The sequence below is a fragment of the Gavialis gangeticus genome, unplaced genomic scaffold, assembly GCF_001723915.1.
Source record: "Gavialis gangeticus isolate Ggan-Ray unplaced genomic scaffold, GavGan_comp1, whole genome shotgun sequence".
Classification (NCBI taxonomy): Eukaryota; Metazoa; Chordata; order Crocodylia; family Gavialidae; genus Gavialis; species Gavialis gangeticus.
Genome location: NW_017728994.1, coordinates 31,892,827 through 31,907,688, shown reverse-complemented (window position 1 = coordinate 31,907,688; position 14,862 = coordinate 31,892,827). Strand labels below are relative to the sequence as shown.

Genomic DNA, 14,862 nt, shown 5'->3' with positions numbered 1-14,862 from the left:
TGTAATGACTGCTTGCCTCCAAAGATAGGTAGGGCTGCACAGTCTTGGTCAGTCTGAGACACTGAGTGGGACAGAGGATAGGGGGCAGTGTGGTCAGAATGGAGATGCAAGGCCGGGGTGGGGGGCAGGGGGGAGAGGTGGCAGATGGCAGTCCTAGCTGGGATGTGATGGGAGGGGCTGTTGTGGGGGCAGCGTGGTGTGGAGTAGTTGAGTGTGGGGGGTGAGTAGGGGGCCCATTGATTGGGGGCATCCTGGTGTAGAACCATTGCAGCCATCAAGTAAGACTCTGTTTGTCCACTCGTCATCACTTGTGTTAGTGCCATGTAGTTTCATAGTTTCTAGGGTCGGAAGGGACCTGAGGAAATCATCTAGTCCGACCCCCTGCCATGGCAGGAAAGAGTACTGGGGTCAAATGACCCCAGTAAGGTTGTCATCCAACCTCCTCTTAAAAACCCCCAGGGTGGGAGCCTGCACCACCTCACTTGGAAGCTGGTTCCAGACCCTAGCCGTCCTGACTGTGAAGTAGCGCCTCCTGATGTCCAACTTAAACCTTCCCTCCGCCAGCTTGTGACCGTTGTTCCTGGTCACTTCTTGCGGCGCTCGGGGGAACAGGGACTCCCCCAGCGCCTGCTGATCCCCCCTAACCAGTTTATAACAGGCCACAAGATCCCCCCTCAGCCTTCTCTTTTGAAGGCTGAACAGGTTCAGGTCCCGCAACCTTTCCTCATAGGACCTACCCTGCTGTCCCTTGATCATACGAGTGGCCCTCCTCTGGACCCTCTCGATGCTGTCCACATCCCTCTTAAAGTGCGGCGCCCAGAACTGGATGCAGTACTCCAGCTGCGGCCTGACCAGTGCCGCATAGAGGGGGAGGATCACCTCCTTGGATTTTACTTAATGGAGGGAAGTAAGGGGAGGATACCCCTTGTATTTTACTTAAAAAATATGGCATCTGTAAAAAGAACAAGTGATTCATCTTAAAAGTACAGATGAATCTATCACTAAGGAAGCAAAAGTGGGCAAACCATGCTGAGGCTTTCCTGCTTGAATACCCTGGGCACTTTTACATGTGTTCTTGGGGTGGGGTGGGGGGGGCAGCACTTTAATTAAAGTGGCTCTGAGAGCCATTGTAATTAAAGTGCCATGGCGTCTCATGTATTGGCATCCCCACACTTCAAAATGGCAGTAGGGGAGCTTGAACTAAAGCTCATTGAACAAGTTTTAGTTCAAGCACCCCCGCCGCCATTTTGAAGTGCGGGGATACTGATGCATGAGGCTCAGGAAGCTACTGGAGCACAGTAATTGCCACACTCCAGCAGACTTAGTTAATTGAGTCTGCTCTGATGTGCTGTAATTATAGTGTGTCGGAGCAGCCTCCACACTCATGTACAGGCACCTCCACGTTTCTGGGTACGAGCATGAGTGAGGTTTGGAAAATTGGTGTTAAACCCCTAAATTGGAACCTGGCCCTCATTACAAATTTTCAGATAGTTGGTTTTTGTTTTGTTTTCCCCAGACCCAAAAAAACAAAGCTAAAAACTTGTGGTGGCAACCCTGACTGTGAGCCACCCTGATATGAATGATCTAGGTTTTGCTGTGCCACTAAGTTCTACGAACAACAAGAAGTGCCGAACTGAGCTGTGATACTGTGGCTGTGTAAGCTCAAATGAAGGAGAAAATGAACATCAGCCTCCAGTAACTGCATGCATGTCCAAGTGTGTGTCTGTATCCAAAAGTCCCAAAGGAAGGACCAAACCTGTACTTTCCAGTGGCTGAACAGTGAGGCAGTTGCATATTGATACTGTGCAGGAAAATACAAGTCACTTGTTACACTGCAGTATCAGTTCATGGCTCCTCATCCCAACTGTGTGGGGCTAGATCTGCATTTTCACCATGAATGGGGAATCAATATGGGAAAAATCATATTAATTCTTTACCCTTTGTGCAGTTGTCATGCTCCAGGCTCTCCTCCTTCATTCACAGCAGGAGTCCTAGTGCTTTCCCTTTCACTGCCTCTTTGCCCCATATTATCCTCTTTTGTGATATACTAGAAGGCTAACCTTGCCTTTGCAAGTGCACTTCCTTTGGGCAGCATCCAGTCCTTCTCCATTGCTTACTTGCCTCTCTGACCTGCCATCTGAAGGACCTACTTTTTACACATGATCCTTCTGTTGCTGAGGTCCTAAGCTCTGTTAAGCATGGGGACAGGATGGCAAAAGCATGTTTGTTAAAACTCCTGTACACAAATATACCTGAATGGGCACCTTGAAGTATGTGATGAGGGTCTTTCTCAAGGGATCCACCAGTATCAACAGCCAATAATCCCATGTAATAGCTAAAGTGGCAAAAACTAGGGTAGAGACCACTCCTCATGCGGTGGCAAAACTGGGTGGGGAAGATAATAGGGGCAACTGTCCCAGGTGATGTGGTGGGGGGGTGCCAAAAAGGGGTTGCTGCTAGCAGCCTCCTGTTTGTTCTTACATTTGCAATCACGATGGGAACTGGAAGTTGCTGCTTCCACTTTGCCCCAGGTGCCCAGCTGCATCCCTCCGCTACTGTCCTGAAGGATTTAAAAACCCAGTCCACAAGAGCTGTAAAGGTGGAGGAGGGCACAGGATCTCTGGTTTTTCATTTAACTGAGACAGAAAACCATGAACATGCTCTACAAGTCTCTAAACAAAGCAGGTGTGGAACGTGGGCAAATATATCGGCGTTGAGCCCCTATTTGGAAGGTGAATCGGAGTAGCTGCTGGTTTAAACAAAGAATAGCAGTAATGAGTAATAGAGTAATAGCTCCATGTGCTTGGTGGTGAACCTGGAAGTGGACTGGAAGTACTTCCAGTCCTCTGCTGGGGAGCATGCTGGGGCGCCCCGTGCCTCCCCAGCTTGGCAATCAGCCACAGGGGGACCCCGGGTGCCCTCCCTGACCCAGGAGGCACCAGTCACTGAGTTGGGGGGGGGGGCGCAGGGGTTCCCCCACGTGCTCCCCCGCAGACCTGGAAGTTGACTGGAAGTGCTCATTACTCCATGGGAACAGTGATCCGAATCAATAAATCAAATCACTGTCCCTGACTCGGGCCAAATCCGAATCGAATAGGGCCCACTTTACACACCCCTAATAAACAGATTGGGGCACAGTATTCTGCCAAACAGTAGACCAGTGCTAAAGCTGTTCCTCTCGGTGCATCAGCTTCAGCTCCTCAAGAAGTCTCAGTGAGTTTCTAGAGAAAATTGTTGCAGGCTTTTTAACCTAGTTGCTATCATAGTTAAGTGATTTTTGTAGGACAGTGTTTTAATCTAGGATGATTCCTAAATATTTAGGAGTAGCATTTTAACATAACTGATTTCTGAGGATAATGGTTGATAATTAGCTTGTTTATTGTTTAAGTGAAATGTGGACACTTTGTTTTCCCAGGGTTTAAGCGCAGACGCCATTTTTAAAAGTAGATATCTAAAGTATTCAGATCAGATGTAAACATTTATTTCTGCTCTGGAGAAACAAGATTGTGTGACAATGGCTGTGACATTAGTGTATATGAATTTTCCTGAGGAAGTGCCTGGGAGGTCATGTATGGAAAGATTAAACAGCAGATGTGCAAAGACTGATCCCTGAAGGAGTCCATTGTTCAGTTTATGTGGTGTACTCTTAATAGTATCAGAGAAAATCTGGAATCATCTATTGCTAAGCATGTTGTCTAGTAAAGTTAGCAATTTTAAGATAAGGTATAATGTCCAAGAACTTTAAGATGCGTCCTTGTCTCCAGACTGTATCATATGCAGCCAAGAGATCAAGGAAGATGGCTACAGTTTTTAGTGACTTTTCAAAGCCATTTTCTATCTTGGTAGTCAGGACCATGATTTGATCGCAGCATCCTCTCTTTGGTCTAAACCCTGCTTGCTCAGGAGGAATATGTTTGTTTATGGTCTGAAAAAATTCTATTATATATATCAGTCTTTCTAATAACTTGGAGTCACACTTAGTAAAGCTTTTGGGTAGTAGTTCTAGGCTACACTGCCTTGCTCTGTTCTCATGGACAGGGGCAGGAAGTAGAAGTAGGCTGGTAGTAAGAGGAGTGCCACACCTCTGGAGGAGCTGCCAGGCTCCAGTTGTCCCATGACCCAGAGCCCAGCAAGTTGTCCAGGGGCACAGCATGAGGCAGCCAAGGTGGGAAAACATGCCCGTAGTGCCTCCCCCATGGTGTGTGCAGTGGCAGGACCCACCCACCCATGCCCCTGGAGGAGCCGCTGGGCTTCAATTGCTGCACGACCCAGCCCAGCCTGAGAGCAGCCCGCCTCTGCCAGAAACAGCCTGGCATAGCCCCAGCCCCACTATCCCCCCCACAGCCCCTCCCCCAGCAGCAGGGCAGCGGGCCCCCACAACCCCTCCTCCTCTCCCCTCCCCTCCCCTCCCTGCCAGCTCTTGTTGGGGGGGGAAGGGAGGAGTGGCACAGTGCAGCACGCCGGCTCCCTTACCTCCGCCTCCTCCCCTGAGCCCTGGCACAAAGTTGTTCCCATGGTTGCCTGGGCCAGCCAATTGCCACCCACCCTCTCGGCAGCGCATGTGCAGTTGGCCCAGAGCATTATAGACAGACAGACAGATGGACTAAGGCTTTTATTATATTAGAATATTCCCAATGGATATAATTCTAACTGATGAATATCTGCTCCAGTATTCAAGGCCTGTCATCATCAGTAAAAATGACGTGACAATCTAAGGTCAGGCCGGCCATCAAATTGAATTGATGCTACTTAGTCACATGAGCTAGTATCACTTGAAAAAGAGGGGGCTTCAGAGTCTGAAAGTATTGTCCAAGTAGCTGTGTTCTTTACATCGTGTCTTAGGCTTGAGTGAGGTACCTCCCTGAACTATATAGATCATTTGGCTGTGCATTGGCAACATTTTCTGACAGTGGGCCAAAATGATTCAGCTCAGGTTTGAGTAGCCTGGCACTGGGACCTGGCTGGCTTTGCTGTTTTTCCCTCTGCCTGGCAGAGCCCACATCTCCCACAGCCCCTGCTGTCCAACTATGACATGGTGTGAACAGACTCTCCCTCCCCTTCCTTCCTCCACCCTGCTAAATACTGCCAGTCATGGCTCTGCAGGCTGGATTTGGCTTATGGGCTGTAAATTGATGACTCCTGGTTTACACAACCCTCCTGGTATTTGGCTAGCTAGCTAGCTTGGTTCACTGTTGGCGATTGACATTAATAAACCTTTGCTCTTCCATAATGTCTGGACCATCATCACTACCCCCTCATTTTTATACTACTATTAGCAAACCCATTTATTTGTCAAAGGCTCATGGAGCAGAAGGAAACCCAGCTGCGTTGTGTGCTCTGGGTATCAATAAAGTGTAATGCTGATGCTGAGTTACTGGCAGTTCTTGCAGTCAGATGCAAGGCAGCTGTTTGTATGGAAGCTGTAGTGTGGGTGCCGGGGGGAAGAGACATGGTAGCAATAGGGTATGGATAGGCATTCAGTTCGAGCACCAAAAATTTCCCATGGCAAGAAGGGAGCCATATGTTTCAACCCCCTTACTGAAACATACTTAAGAGCTCTCCAGCGGAGTGGTGACAGAGGGCAGTTCCTTGGTTCCCCCCTATGCCAGGGGTGCCTAGTCATTGACAGCTATCCCTCTCCTCTGCCAGGGAAGGGTGCAGGCTGTCAATAAGTATCTAGCAAAGACAGTACCCTGCCCCCTGCCCCGAAGGGGTCACAATGGTGAGAACAGCTCTCCTCAACCTTCCCACACCCAAGTATTCCCATGACCCCTTGCACAGTCTTGGGGAGATCCAGGACCATTCAAGGGGCAAAGGTTGGTGGTGCTACTGCTTGATTCATCCCAGAGAGACTTGAGACTGCTCAAGCTGTCATTGGAGCAGGTTTCCAGAGGGCTCCTTGACAGCTGGCTGCTGGGTAGACTATCAGAGAGACAACCAGTCTGCTGCCATCCCCCTCAGAGCAGTGGGGGAGAGTGGAGGACTGTGGGATACTAGAGGAGCAAGGGAACCCCATCACAGCACATATGCCTAAACAAGTGTTATATATGGCAGTAGAAAACAGTAAAGTTGCTGTTCAAAAAGCTAGTAGCTTGTGGTAGAATCACTAAGGGTTTTTTTCCCCATCACAAACTACTTAAATACCTGCACTGGGGAAAAGGTGTGGGGAGAGAAGCTTTTGTTCTTGACACAAATGTAACACTTGTCCATATCCATAGTGCCCTTGTAATCTGAACACTTCCATGACCATGTCAGAATCTGAGAAGGATAAAGAATCCTTTAGAGAGAAGGTATTCCCAAGAAAAGGGCACAGGCGTGCTTTAGAACATGCACAATGGTTCCAGGCATTTTGCTTCTACCCTAAACTCCTCCCTGTTGGAAAGCTATAGAAAGATGTGTGCTTCCTTCAAAGGAAGAAGGGCTTAGCAGTACTGAAGCATAGTGTGCTATCACTGATTTGATACTAGTCAACTTTTGGTGCTTCATTTGATTTTTATTTTATGCAATTGAGCTCAGAACAGGTAACAGAATAATAGAGAACCAGTTAGGTGTATGCCAAAGTGTTCCTTAGTAAGGAGAATGAAAGTAATCTGCGACTAGTAATGCCTGAATGCTACATAAACCTCCAAGAACCAAAAAGGAGTCCTTCAATGACGGATTGCCTGTAGAATGGGGAAGGTGAAGCATACAAATTTGTAGCAGGCGTCTTGTTGCTAGAGCTTGTCTGAATTTCCCTGAGCAGGTGCAGAGTCCAAAAATCATATTTTGTTTCAGAAATGCTACATGTTGATGTTTCTGAATATTGTTGTAATAACTCTTTGATGAGGGAAACTTTAAATGTATGGTCTCAGCATGATTCAAAACTAAATTTCAGAAAAACAAAACTTCCCACAAATTGGAAACTAGGAATTTTGGCTAGATTGACTTTTTTTAGCCCATCACAGTGGGGACCACACTAGGAGCCAGTTAGGAGGAAGAAAGAAAGCAACTAGCATATTTAAGGCAGCTTCATGAATTCCTGTTGATTAAAGAATGGACTCTTTCCATCATGGCTGATCGTCTTTGAGGGAGAATGCGATTCGGAGCGTGTTTGCTGTTAGCCAACCACACCATGGAACTCACATTCTATTGAGGGATTGTTCTTCTCCACAACTTTGTAGCTGCAGGTGTCCTTGTTGAAAATGCTTTCACATTTCTCTTCATCATAATCAACTGGTCTAAAAGCTCTGATGTTGAGAAAGAAAAGGCAAACATAAGACTGAGAATGGGAAGCAAAGCTTCTCTGCTGAAGACAGGATCTGCACTTTCAATGGGAAAAGACAGTGCTGGGAGCAATTAGATATGGATGCTCTTTGTAGCTAATAGTTGGACTGAGTCCCTTTTTTACTGCTTGGACATTAGTTAGGTCACATACAAATAATAATACTGATAATGTCCTATACACATTTCTCATAAGTGAAGTGTAAGAATGTGAGCTTGATCAAGTTATCATGAGGTGGCTACATAATTAGCTCAATAACTACAAGCAAAGGGTACTTATAAATGGATCAACATGGGAATGACAAGAGGTTTCAAGTGGAGTACCACAGGGGTTGGTTTGTCTTAGGTTAGGTGTCATTTACTTTGTTTATTAATTTCAGAACAGAGAGCCTCCTAATTTGCAGCTGACATGAAACTGGAAAGGACTGAAAGCACTTTGTAGGATAGGAGTAAATTTCAGAAGGAATTTGATAAATTTGAAAGCTGGGCTACAGACAACAGAACTAAGCTGACACAGACATATGCAAGATGCTAAGTCTAAGCAAGAAAAAGCAAATGTACAAATGGAGAATGGGACATACCTGGCTGGACAGCAGGATTCCTGAGAAGGATCTAGGGTTTTGGTGAGCTATTGATTCAGTACAAGTCAGCAATATGATGCAGTCATTCAAAAAAAAATTAATTTGGGTTGCATCAACAGGAGTACTAGGTATAAGATGCAGAGGGTGTGTCTACACATGCACTTTAGTGCACAGTAGCCTGTTTTACTGTGCATTAAAGTGTCATGTCAAAACTGTGCTAATATGCTAATGCAAAGTAAAAACAGGTGACTGCACTTTAAGCATCACTAAAAAAGCATGCAGCTTTGCTACTGCACATTAGGGCAGCTTAGTGCACATTTATATAGTACCTCACATTAGAGGTACTAAATTTAATGCACAGTAGCAAAAGCACATTAATGAACGTGTAGATGTGCCCAGAAGGTGATAATGTCAGACTAGTCAGTGCTGGTTAGACCTAATCTAGGCTATTGTGTTCAGTTTTGGCCTTTTTTTCTGGATTGTTGTATTCAGTTCTGGATGTGGAGAAGTTGGAGAGGGTCCAGAAATAGGTGATAAAAGGGGCTGGAAAGCAAGCCATATGAGGAAAGGTTGGGAGATCTAGCCATGCTCATCTTGGAGAAAAGGAGATTTAAGAGTGCATGTGGTATCAGCTTTCAAACAGCTAAAGGCTGTAGAAGGCAGAACACATAGCAAAGATTTTAAATTGCAGTAAAGAAGTTTTAAATTAGATCTCAGGAAAAAAAATGCTTACTCTTGGAGTACAGCAGTGGAACAGACTGCCCAGGGAAGTTGGAGAAGCTCTTTCATTGGAAGTTTTCAAGAGGAGAATAATTAAGCATGGGTCAGGGGTGTTTTAGGAATAGCATTGTAGCATCATGCAGGGGGTGAGACCAGATGACCCTTAGGGTCTTTCCAGCCCTCTGATTCTAAATGAGTCCCTTTTACCACTGGTGAACAAAGTCCAGCCTGTTCACATTTTCTGGTATTCTAGACAGATTGTCAAACTGCCTGCACAAACATTTCCACCAATAGGTTATATTGAAATATGATTGGTATATTTATTCTTCAGTTTTTACTATCATCATTATTGGAACAGTTGCTTAGGAACATAGTGTCTCAAGTTATTTTTTGTACTGTGTGAACAGATTAGAGCAGTAGTTCTCAACTTATTTTGTACCAGGACCCATTTATAAACATTTATGGCCAGTCTTGACCCAGTGCCCTTCACTCCCAGCCCACTGCCCCCTGCCCCTAGATCCCAGCTTCCTAGTGTATGGGGCAGGGGGTGAATGTGTAAGGCAGGTGTGTGTGGGGGGCATGGGATGCCCCAAGCAGCCCCTTGCCGGCTGGAACTCTGCTAGCCTGCAAGAGAAAATCCACGGTTTCCCATGCTTTTTCTCCTTTACAGGAGAATCTGCTTTTAAAGTTTGTTGATCCATTATTAAAGTTTGTTTGTGACCATTTCATATTTTCTTATGACCCGCTTTTGGGTCGCAACTCATGGGTTGAGAAATGCTAGATTAGAGGCATGGGCGGATCTTTCAGCGCCTGGCAGAGGTGGTGGTGGTAGTGATAGGGGCTTACACTGATCACTACAGCCCTGGAAAGCTGGCAGTGGGGTGTTGAGGGGGGAGGGAGAGTAGGCTCTTACCTTCCTCTGCTTTCCTCACTTGGATGGCAGCTGTAGCTGTAGCTGTTGCTGTGGCAGCAGCCTAAGCATATGCTGCTACTGGGAGACCAGGCAGTGGTATGGGCTTCCCACGGGCTGCTCTCAGTGCCCTGGCATTCCCACCCTTGGGCACCCCCATAGCAACTCTCTCCATTGGGGAGATGTTATTCTGCCCTTCTCTCTTGCTTAATCCATACCCCACCCTCCTCCACCCCCCATCCCCAAGTTACGCTACTGTATGGATGAGACTGTAGCTGTAGCAGAGGAGGAGAAAGTAGACAAGCTTTTGTTCCTCAGTTTTCTTCTTGGAGGAAAGCTAGGAGCAGTCTATCATCTTAGGGGGACATAGGCCAGAAGCATTAGGGAGTTTTTAAGAGATTATAAATTCCCCTTTTCAGGCCACTTGAGTTGGCCTCTGCCTGAGGCAGCACTGATAGAAATATGGAAATCACTCTCTAAATATTTTACTTCTCCTAAATATGGGAGTCCTGTTTATTTAACATATGCTAACTTTGTCAAAGAAGGCTCTTCTGTTCTTGATAATGGTGCTTTTATCATTTCCATAAGCTGGTGAGTGCCTTGCCTTTAGGCAGCAGAAGAGAGCTTCATCATAGTAGTATTGTTTTTGCTTTTTCAGAAGCCATGCCTAGCTGGCAAATTTATCATGGCCTATGGTACTCAAACGCTCCACAAGTCTCTGTAAGCGTTAGCTCCTTGGCCTGAAGCAGTGTAGCCATATCCACACCCTGCTGATAGTGGGCTGACTAGCACTGCTGAGAAGAAGGGCCACTTAGCTGTTTCTAGGCGCCATGTGAACATAGCTATTCTGCTTCTTGTCTGTGAGGTAGTGTATGGCACAGTACAGTGTGTTTGAGCAAGGTACTGCTGGGCACACTAACTGTATGGTTTAAGCATAGTAAAAGAAGGGAAAATCTGTACGTTACACGCTGGAAAAATGCTACTCTTTTCTTCCAAACTCACATGTCGCAGCACTCCATTCCATCTTCAGAACAGGAGCACGCCAGACAATCTTCACTCTTCCACTGGGTATTAAACCCGTGCAGCTTGCCATTCTTATCAACACAGCCTGAAACAGTTCATAAATAACCTCCAATGAAAGAGCTATAACACTAATAATTTGTACATCTCTCCCAAGGAAGCTTGATCTCTGTGTATTTAGGCCAACATCACTGTTCCACAGGCATGGAGGGCCCCCAGTAGACAAGGTCACATACCACTGGTACATGGAGAAGAAGGGAGCAGAATCCTACGCAGAGGACCTCCACCCACTTCTGTAGCAAGGGCAGGGCCAGCAGCGCACTGGCACCAAGTGCACTTGCACAGGGATGCCAAATCAAATGGACAGTGGCAGGACCCCATTAAGAGGAGGGCCACGGAAGGCAGTTGTTGCCGTTCTGAGAGCAGGTGCATGTGTGCAAAGCCTGGCTCAATTTTCCCCTGCATACCCTTACTTCTGTCCCTGCTCACTCTGCTTTCAAGTCTCAGGTGCAGGGGTTGCAGGCTACTTCCTGTATGACAGGATGGCACTTCCAGCACCTACCTGAGCACAGCTGCCCAGCCTGCCCCACCAGTATGACTCCCAGCAGGATGGAAGTGCCTGCCCCAGCAGGACCATCTGCCCCAGCCCTGCACCAAACTCAGCCCAGCCTGCAGATGGCAAGCAGGTCTTGTCCCAGCCCTGGAAGTAGCTGTGCACATGAGGAGGCAGGAAGCAGGCATCCCTCCTGCTCTGCCTCAGTGCTGCTGGTCCATCTACTGCATAGGTGCTTGAGTTGCAAGTTTACCCTGGCTCATGCATGCTCTAGGACTCTTCATGCCCACCTTGCTATTGCTATTGCCATTGCAATCATTTCTAGCCCATGGTCCTCCTGCCTAGGATCTACACCTGGGACCATGGGATGAGGGACAGGCAGGGCAGGGACAGGAGGGAGAAAACATTTTTTGGTCATTTTTTTCCAATAAGTTCTCATTCTTTGGCCCTTTCGATGTGTGGTGCTGGACATGTGCAAGCTACTGCAACCATGAGGGGCATTTTGCTGACATTTTGTGTTATACACACATTTGCACGTATTTAATGTGTTCCCATGTTATGTCATACAAGTGTCATCTTTCAAAAAAAAAGGTAATAATACACAATAAGTTTTGTTATGTAGTAGTGGGGGGAGGGGGGCATGTTCTGCACATGATCAGCATCAGTTGCCAAAATATTGGGCTACAGCTCTGTCTACACCCTCGCTCTCTTCACATCTCAGCTCCATGGGGACTCCTGGAGTAGTCACATGCAATGGATCTTTGTGGGTGGGACTAGAGGACCCACTAACATAAAAACGTTCCATTCACAGAAAGGAGGCACATAGGGGCAAGGGGCATCTGCCCGACAATTGCAGAGTGGTTCTGCTCTGGCTCAGGAGCCCCAAAGATGAATTTCTTTCTCTATCATTACTCAGTCAGCTTTGACCTTGGAGTTGGTGTTAATTCTACTCTTGCATCTGAATGGGTGCTATTCATTGGGCAGCACTAGCTTATTTTACAAGTGATAGTGCAAATGCATATCCCACCCAGAACAGGCAACTATGTGTTGCATTATGCAACTGCTCTCAAACCCATGAAATACTACATTATTCAAGGCATGGGGTAGCTGTGATGGTCCAGACACTGGGCAGCTCCCAACCTCTCCAACTAATCAATATTGTTTTTTATTATGTTATTTCCTGGCAACACCTACAATCCCCAATTTGGAGTGTGGTCTCATTATGCCATTGATGGGGAAGACACCGTACCTGTACCAAAAACAAAGCTGTAGTCTAACTAGACAAAGGTAGATGTGTAGAATGACAACTTGAGAACCAGGGATAAGCAAAGCGACCCAGGTTGTGTTGGATGCCTCCACTTCAGATTGTCACTGTTTCCCCCTTCAGTGTTTCTACTCATACTGCTTTTGTTTCGGTCAAGAAGGTACAGTGTAGGTAGATTAATCTAAAATGGATAATCATGTAAATAGGCCAAGCCAAATCATTTTGTGCTCTTGGTGGTGTGTACTAGGTTGAAGACAGAAACAGAATGTCTTACCTGGAGTGGGAGCACCTGGTTCCAATAATGTAAAGTAACAAGCTGCATTGCACAGTGACACACTTAGGACCAAAAGAAAGATGCAAACCAAGAAGCGTTTCTGAATAAGAGAGTGAAAACTAGGGTGATTATAAAGTAGTTCTGTGATGGTTAATGAAGGAAAGTGTGTTATTGTTCTCTGATCAATCCAAAACAGCTACTCTTTGAAACCTCAAATGCATTATGTATTCTTGTATATTTTTATCTTCGGACATCCTTGTCTTAACTGCCTAATGCAAGTTCCTGCATGTATCTGAGTTTTTGGCAATATGCATCTATTACTGCCCCAGCTAGGAACTTTTTATTAAAGCTATAACAGTTTACACTTTTGACTTTAGAAATTCTCATTTTAATCCTTTGTGTTTTGGTCACACATTTTAGGTTGCACAACGTAGTCCTCACAGAGAAATTAAAGAAACTTTTTTTTTAAACTAGGACTGTTGTTAATGAGTGGACTCAACCTATAATCTAACTGCAAACAGACTTTGAGTCACCTTTTCTTGTCTGAAATTATTCTACAATTATTCTGCTGTTAGGTAAACAAATCCTAGCTTCTGGGTTTCTTGTGAACTGTGTCATCTTACTACTTGGTTTTCCTTACTGGTCACTCTAGTCAAATTATAATGTTTTTGTTCCCTGGGTGGATAAGCATGACAGTGACAAAGAAGTGGGCAGGTTGAGTAACTTGCTGGGCATTTGATTCTCTACAGGAGAGTTCAGAGCATTTTGTGGCTTATTGAGTGGCTAAGTCAGCAAGGGGAAGGTGTGGGGTACTGTAAAAGCTTTTCCTTTCCAGCCCATTTGTGTGTCAGGCCTTCCCTAAGACGTCACTGGCAGAAAAGGCAGGGAATCTGTAAAATAGGCCCATACAGACTAATATATTATTTTCCTATTTTTCCTCATCTCTATCCCTTTTATCCTCTTCTGCTCAGTTCCTTTACATGGTTGCCTACCCCCTTCTGTCACAAACCCCATCAAGGCAGTTCTAAGATTACATGGCCAAAAGCTTCGTTAGAGGGCCAGAAGTGTTTGAGCATGTCAGCCTAATGACAGCTGATGGAGAAATAGCTGTTAAAGAATTGTAGCTGAATTTTCAAAAAAAGCCCTTGCTCACAAGCCATTTTCAAAATAATAAATAAAGGGATCATGGGACAAGAGGAAAATTCTAGTCATGGTTAAAAACTTGAATTAGAAACAACAACAAAATTAAAGAGTAGTAAAAATGGGTGGGCGGGGGTGGTTTGGTTTTTTTCAGTCTGGAAGGAACAGACCTGGTGGAAACTGCAAAAAAACTGGCAAAATATTAAGAGTAATGTACTTTGCAGGGACAACAACATGAACCTTACATGCACATGCTAATGGGTTCCAAATTAAACAGTCTCAACTGAACGTCATTGAGGGCAGAGCAACACAAGTCATTTAATCCATGTGCCACAACAGCCCCCCTCCTCACCCCTGCCAAAAGCAAGCCCATAGTAGGAAATGGGTACAGAATAATATTGATATTGCATTCTATTGACGTTTTAGAAAGGAATGGGAAAAATACTGTGTTCACTTTGTTGATGTTTCCCCACCCAGCCACAGAAGGAAATAGGTGATATAGAAATGGGACATAACAGGAGATACTAACTGCTTCAGATAGGAGATGAATATGAGGAACAAGATAAGGTAAAAATACAAAATAATCATGGTTCAGAGAAAGTGATTTGGGTGCTAGGAGCAAGGAGACATTTAATGAAACTAAAAGGTAATTGTCTTAAACTTCCAATCTAGGGGAATAATTATACATTTTAAAAATACATAACCAGTGGACCGCACCATGACAAGACATCCTTGAAGAAGAAAAAAAACCCACACGATTCAAAAAGGGGTTAGTCATTCATATAGATAGTGAACATATCCAATTACACTAGGCAAGACAAAAAATTATAAAGCAAAACAACTGTCATGCCTAAGGATATTACTAACCACTGCTTTCCTAGCTTCATCCCCATCCTCCTTTATGGAGTTAGAGTCATACATGGTAGGGGGGTGCACCCATCCTGCCTTCTTGCACATCAGACCTGCATGAGGGGAATTCTCATAACTCAGCTGGCAGAATTTACCCCTCAGTGGTCTCCTAAGGGCCTAAGCCAAAGCCCCACTGAAGGTAATGAGAATATTTCCATAAATTTCTAGGAAATTTGAGACCCTCGGTAATTTTCCCTGACCCTGGAATGGATGGTGCCATCAGGCAAACAG

At 45.5% G+C, this 14,862-nt stretch overlaps 1 protein-coding gene across 1 annotated transcript; it reads right to left on the bottom strand.

The window, feature by feature from the left end:
* Positions 1-6,486: 6,486 nt before the first annotated feature.
* Positions 6,487-14,643, bottom strand: LOC109287145 (beta-microseminoprotein-like). The gene is made up of 4 exons (XM_019502109.1): positions 14,590-14,643; positions 12,583-12,682; positions 10,474-10,579; positions 6,487-7,226 (listed from the first exon to the last, which is right to left on the bottom strand). Exons 1-4 carry the CDS (start codon positions 14,641-14,643, stop codon positions 7,097-7,099), a joined length of 390 nt encoding a protein of 129 aa, XP_019357654.1. The 3' UTR covers positions 6,487-7,096.
* Between the last annotated feature and the right edge of the window lie 219 nt (positions 14,644-14,862).